The following is a 6,556-nucleotide window of genomic DNA, read 5'->3' on the forward strand; positions in this document are numbered from 1 at the left end:
TCTCAAAAAAAAAAAAAAAAAAAAAAAAATATTCTGTATGTATTTCACCACCCTAACAGGTCAGTAAGGCCAACCAAAGGCTCCTCCTGTACAAGCAACAGCCCAGCTTTAAGGTGGCTTTGTCTAGGACCCAGTGTGAACTTCTTTGCAGAAAACCAGACCAGAGTCAGGAGGGGAAGAGACACAACAATATAACTCCAAAGTGTCAACTTTGTTTTATAATCTGACTGGAAAACTAGACAATCCTCCAACCCAGGAGGTGATGGGTGGGCTTAATCCTCCTCCTCGTCATCTCCGGCTCCAGCCCCACCCTGGCCCTTCTTGGCGTTCTTCCTCTTCACACGGCCAGGACGGCCTCCCCCGTAAGGAGAGCGGAGGGAGAAGTCAATGTGCTTCTGGGAATCCAGGCGGACAATGAAGGATGGGATATTCACCACCTGCTTGCGGACCCTGCAGGAGGGAAGAGCAGATGAGGGCAAAAGGCATAAAGGCCCAACCCACAATACCACACTTCTCTTGGCCTGCCCGTCCTTTGCAACTGACAGGACCAGTGCTATATATAGCTGCACGACACTAGAAGCACAGCCACAAGGGCACTTCTGGTCCTGTGGGACTTGAGGCATCACCTAATCCCCACCTGTTTTTGCTGAGTGTCTCATCCTTATTTACAAAAGGAAGAGAAATCCAAAGCACCTGGCACAAGACCACAAAGCAAGTGGAGTGGCAGTGCATGACCCTACTACCTGATACTCAGATCCCTGTGCATCATCTATGACCATGAGCAGCTTCACACCTGTGAAGTAGTGACCTGAGGCTCAGTCTGAGATCATTTTCGACTGAAATTTGAGCAGGTGGTTTACAGGGTTAGTCAAGGACTGAGGCAGAATTTCTGATGCAAACATCCCCAAATGGTGCCCACTTTACAGAAGAGGCAAACTGAGATGCCTGATAAAGACCCATTTGCCCAGACTAGCCTTTTCCCTGCACCTGCTGCCACCCACGCCGACTCCTCCTGCAGTCCTTGGCACACGAGCATCAAACTAGGGCAGTAGTGAATATGCCAAGTTAATGCCAACAAAATGGCCTGGATGAACTTCCCAAGAAAGCCTAGCAGACAACTGAACCCACCCATTCAGTCCAGGCAGGCCTACTCCTTGCCGTCCACTGGGGAGGCCCAGAGCTGTTACCTGTCTCACTGCCCACATGCCTGGCAGAAGCCTTCACAAGGTGTACGGCTCAAGCCGCAGTGACCCTTGCGCTGGACTATGGGAGATGATGCCCCCAGCTCTCACATGCGCTTTTAGCAGGGATGAAATCTGTACCCTCAAGGTGAGCTCACACCTGTCACCTCTGAGGGCTGCACAGGAAACAGTGACAGCAGGTTCAGTGAGTGACCATCCAAGGGGATAGGGTGGGGGAAAACTCAGGTGCCATCAGTGGTGGGGTACCTGATATGGCGCTGGCGGATGAGCACGCGGGCATGGTGTATGGACTTGGCCAGGCCCAGCTTGAAGACCTGGGTCTGCAGGCGCCTCTCCAAGAAGTCCTCTATCTTCAGGCCCAGGATGTAATCCAGCTTCATCTTGCCCTCGTCCAGCACCCCAATGCGGACAAGTCGCCGCAGCAAGGCATTACCTACAAGAGTGGGAAAAAGTGCTGATTCAGGTCTGACTTTAGATTCTTGGGTTCAAATCCTGCCCTACCTCAGTAGTTCCATGTTGTGGTGATGGGACTTAGGTAGGAAATAAGGGCCATCTCTGGTACAGGGCTCAAAGTGCTAATCACTGTGACTCGCACAATCCTTGAAACCACCCTGAGGTAGGTTACTACAGCTAACAGGCAGGCAGGCAAACACAGCCCCCATAAGGGAGTACAACACCCCTCACTCCACATTCTCACCAAGAGTAAATGAGATGATCCCCTTCCAAGGGCTCAGTTTACAAAAGACCAAGTGCTGCTACTGAGTTTCTACTGCCATTGACAAAGCACAGTGGCTAAAGCCAGCATTTTAAGAAGCCCTCTGAGTAACCAAAGTTGGGGTTAAATCATGTCTGTCATCTAATGGGGAATAAGATCAGTGAGCTATGATCATGCTCACTTTATAGAGTTGAGAAACATCTAAAACTGGGCATGTTCCAGCTGAGTACATGTCCATTAATTTTCCTGTTCTATTTATAAGATTTTCCACTAAAAAAAATACGCTGCGTATATAATCTAATGATACACAGCGGTATCCAACACATGTCAACTACCACCTTTCTTCCAAAACCAGGCTCAGGACACCCTGCTCCTTACCCATAGTGCCTGACCACTGCTCTGGACTGCCCCTGGGATTCTAGGGCAGATCCCCTTCCCTAGGCTCACTCTGTCATCACTGGGGCCTTATCATTGCACAGGCCTACAGCAAGTTTGCCCCAGGATACTGGAGTGAAAGCATAAATATATTTTCCTTAAAAAGAGTTTTCAGGCTCAGCACCTATGGCTCAAGTGGCTAAGGCACCAGCCACATACACCTAAGGTGGCGGGTTCGAATCCAGCCCGGGCCCGTCAAACAACAATGATGGCTGCAACTGAAAAAAAAAAATAGCCAGGTGTTGTGGCAGGCGCCTGTGGTCCCAGCAACTTGGGAGGCAGAGGCAGGAGACTCGCTTGAGCCCAGGAGTTGGAGGTTGCCGTGTGTGAGCTATGCCACAGCACTCTACCCAGGGGGACAGCTTGAGGCTCTGTCTCAAAAAAAAAAAAAAAAAGTTTTCAGGCTTGGTGCCCGTAGGTCAGTGGTTAAGGTGCCAGCCACATACACCGGGGTTGGCGGGTTTGAACCCAGCCTGGGCCTGTTAAAACAGTGACAACCACCACAACAAAAAAAATAGCTGGGCACCGTGGCAGGTGCCTGTAGTCCCAGCTACTTGGGAGGCTGAGGCAAGAAAATTGCCTAAGCCCAAGAGTTTGAGGTTGCCACAGCAAGAGTTTGAATGATACCACAGCATTCTACCAAGGGCGACAGTTAGACTGTCTCAAAAAAAAAAAAAAATAGGATTTTCACACTTTTTAAAATGTCTCTTACTTTAACACTAACTCAAGCAATGTTCATGACCAACACACCCATGTTTACTGGGCAGTTCCAGTATTGCCAACACTATTACCCTCCAAGGAAAATTTGAAGGAGAACTAGCTGACTTTGTGAATCTCCTAAGTCTTCCTAAGACTCAAAATGGAGATATATGCTGTCTACCTTTCCCAGCATCCTAAATCACAACATAGCTTTTTGCTTTTTTAATGCTGAACATCAGATAATATTCAGATGTTAATATAGCAACAGTCCTGCCAGATGTGCTAGATGTCCCAGTGCCTGTAATCCTAGCACTTTGGGAAGCCGAGGTAGGTGGATTGCTTGAGCTCAGAGTTCAAGACCAGCCTAAGCAAGAGTGAGATCCTGTCTCTAAAAATAGCCAGGTGCTGTAGTGGGTGCTGACGGTCCCAGCTACTCAAGAGGCTAAGGCAAGAGAATCGACTGAGCTCAAAAGTTTGAAGTTGCTCTGAGTTGTGATGTCACACCCCTCTGCCAAAGGCAACTAAGAGATTCTGTCTCCAAAAAAAAAAAAGAAAAGAAAAGAAAAAAAACAAAATACAGCAACGGTCTTAGTGCTGAGGCACCTTTCAAGCCCCTCCTTCCCATCTGACTAGAACATATAACGCCCAAAAAACTGCCTTCCCACTCCCGCCAACTTTCATACCTGTTGTGGAAAACCTCAAATGACTCTCAGACATCTGTAGTAGCTCATTTTCTCACATAACCGTATCCCCTAAAACTAAGGACATAGGCCTGATGCAGTGGTTCATGCCTTTAATCCTAGTGCTCTGGGAGGCTGAGGCAGGTGGACTGCCTGAGCTCATAGGTTCAAGACTGACCTGAGCAAGATTGAGACCAGAGTCTCTAAAAAATAGCCGGGCATTGTGGTGGGTGCCTGTAATCCTAGCTACTCAAGAGGCTGAGGCAAGAGGATCTCTTGAGCCCAAGAGTTTAAGGTTGCTGTGAGCTATTAGGCCATGGCCCTCTAACCGAGGGCAACAAAGTAAGACTCTGTCTCAAAGTTTAAAAAAAAAAAAGAAAAAACCAACTTTGGCTCACACCTGAAATCCCAGCATTCTGGGAGGTCACAGTGGGAGGATCCCTTGCGCTCAAAAGATAGGAGACCAGCTTGACTCTCAAAATAGTGAGACACTGTATCTACTAAGAACTAGCTAAGTATTGGTGGTGGGTGCCTGTAGTCCCACCTACTCAGGAGGCTGTGGCAAGAGGATTACGTTAACTCAGTAGTTTGCAGCTGCTGTGAGCTATGATTACTAATGGTGACAGAGTGAGGCTCTGTCTCAAAAAAGGGGGGGCAGGCGGCACCTGTGGCTCAAAGGAGTAGGGCACCGGCCCCATATGCTGGAGTTGGCAGGTTCAAACCCAGCCCCAGCCAAAAACCACAAAAAAAGGGGGGGGACATTACTTTTTGGCTACACCATACACTATTCAGGTGATGGCTACACTAAAAACACCAGACTTCACCACTATACAATACATCCACATAAGAAAAAAATTACACATAACCCCTAAATCTACTGAAATAAAAAATACATTTAAGATGGTAAGTTTTCTCTTACATGTTTTACCATAATTACAAAAACAAAAGGCTAAATCCCTAAATTATCTGTATTCCCTTCTAAGACACTCCTTCCTGACACAAACACACATCTCTCCCAGTTAGGCCTTTGCTAAATATCACAAAATGCCCTTCATCAGCTTATTAGAGTGAGCTAGCATACAAAAGCCCAAGCCCCCTCCCTAGGATAGCCATTCCTTATTTCAGAAACTCTACTTTTTTGTCTGTCCCTCCACAGTATTTCACTGAACTTTACGTCTTCAACAACGGCACATCCTACCACTGAGAACCGTCACAAGCGCTCGACTGGGCCAGTGGCAAATACATACGAGTGAGAACTATTCTGCCACAGCACATACACCCATAGACAAGTACCAAAGTGTGTTCGACCCGTCATTACCAAATAGAAAGTAAAAAGTCTCACATCTAAGAGCGCAAGGATTCTGATACAGATCCACTTTTCCTACTCTACAATTCCCATTAAAATACCCCAGTTAGAAGAGTGGCTCCGGGGCGGCCCCTGTGGCTCAGTGAGCGCGGGCCCCGGTTCGAACCCGCCCCGGCCAAACTACAACAAAAAAATAGCCGGGCGCTGTGGCAGGCGCCTGTAGTCCCAGCTACTCGGGAGGCTGAGGCAAGAGAATCGCCTAAGACCAAGAGCTGGGGGTTGCTGTAAGCTCTGACGCCACAGCACTCTACCGAGGCCGATAAAGCGAGATTCTCTCTTTAAAAAAAAAAAAAAAAAAAAAAAGGCTGGCTCCATTTGTTCAATGTTAGGATTCTGACCTGCGAGGAAGAACGAACCTCGCAAACTCCGCACCCCGTTCCCTCCAACGGGATTCAACACACACCTTCAAACAGACGCCGCGGGTCCTTCTCGTCCAGCGTCAGCAGCTCCCGGGCGGCCTTGCGGATTTTGGCCAAGGTAAACTTGACCCTCCAGACCTCACGTTTGTTCCGGAGCCCATATTCGCCTGAACAGATGAGGAAGGAGTTGATAGGTTCAGTCCCACGGACTACAATAAGAAACTAGATCGGCAGCTTCGGGACAGGTAAAATCTGCACCACGAATACTGAACTTGGGGAGACTAAAACACGTGGGCACCCCTATCCACGTGCCAGCCTTCCCCTAACCTCGGAAGCCAAACCCTGCCTTGGTCACTCACCGATCAGCTTCAGTTCTTGGTCGAGGCGGGATTTTTCAAAGGGTCTGCGCGGGGTCACGTAGGTTTTGCGACAAACCCAGCTCCGGGCCACCGGCATGTTTGGCGCTGCTTATCCGTCTGCGCCTGCGCGAGATGTAAAACTGAGCAAAGACACCTAGGGAAACGCCTGCGCAGTCTCAATGCCCACTAAAAAAATACGTGTGGCGATCTCGCGAGAGCTGCGCTTAAAGTTTTTTTTTTAAACAACTAGTATCCTTCCCTCCAACCGTGTTGCACTCCCGTCTAAACCCCCTCCTCTTGCCCCTAACTTCTTTGGCGGAAAGCTTGGAATGCCCGCCCGACCATACAAACCAAACCCGCAGAAGAAAACACGCCCCTGAACCTCACCAAACACTAGATCCGAGCAGCAGAAAAAGAAACTCATGCTCCTCGGCTGCACTCTTATAGTAACGCAGACGCTGCGTGACGTCACCGCGCACGGCGCACTTCTGCACCAATCAGAAAAGGCGTCGGCTGTCGGAAAAAGCAGTTGAGATGGAAGTCTGGGCTAGAGTGACATGTTAAGCTGGAATGATTGGGTTTGTACCCCCGAGTGGGAGTCGGAACGCGAAGGACCTGAGAAGTTGGGGGATCTTCCTTGTCTAAACACTGGTCTTTAACAAGTCATGCAAACTAGTCTAGAGTTGGAGAACTCAGAGTTCCACTCCTGTTTCTGATTCGCGATATAACACTGGAATACTT

The 6,556-nt window shown here is 48.8% G+C and overlaps 1 protein-coding gene across 1 annotated transcript; it reads right to left on the reverse strand.

Annotated features, from left to right (window-relative positions):
• Positions 1 to 192: 192 nt before the first annotated feature.
• Positions 193 to 6,252, reverse strand: RPS9 (ribosomal protein S9). Its single transcript, XM_012812629.2, has 5 exons — positions 6,203 to 6,252; positions 5,816 to 5,938; positions 5,501 to 5,623; positions 1,449 to 1,635; positions 193 to 450 (listed from the first exon to the last, which is right to left on the reverse strand). The coding sequence occupies exons 2-5, from the start codon at positions 5,910 to 5,912 to the stop codon at positions 273 to 275; spliced, it is 585 nt and encodes a 194-aa protein (XP_012668083.1). The 5' UTR covers positions 5,913 to 5,938; positions 6,203 to 6,252; the 3' UTR covers positions 193 to 272.
• Positions 6,253 to 6,556: the final 304 nt, after the last annotated feature.

Source organism: Otolemur garnettii, unplaced genomic scaffold (genome assembly GCF_000181295.1).
Source record: "Otolemur garnettii isolate 467f Iridium unplaced genomic scaffold, OtoGar3 scaffold00212, whole genome shotgun sequence".
Taxonomy (NCBI): Eukaryota; Metazoa; Chordata; class Mammalia; order Primates; family Galagidae; genus Otolemur; species Otolemur garnettii.

What these genes read in the sequence shown, in the direction of transcription:
- RPS9 (XM_012812629.2), bottom strand. Translation starts at nt 5,912, where the DNA reads ATGCCGGTGGCCCGGAGCTGGGTTTGTCGCAAAACCTACGTGACCCCG. An exon ending in CCCGCGGCGTCTGTTTGAAG is followed by an intron (nt 1,636 to 5,500) that starts GTGTGTGTTGAA and finishes CCACTCTTGTAG; the next exon opens with GTAATGCCTTGCTGCGGCGA. An exon ending in ATCCGCCAGCGCCATATCAG is followed by an intron (nt 451 to 1,448) that starts GTACCCCACCAC and finishes TCCCTCCTGCAG; the next exon opens with GGTCCGCAAGCAGGTGGTGA.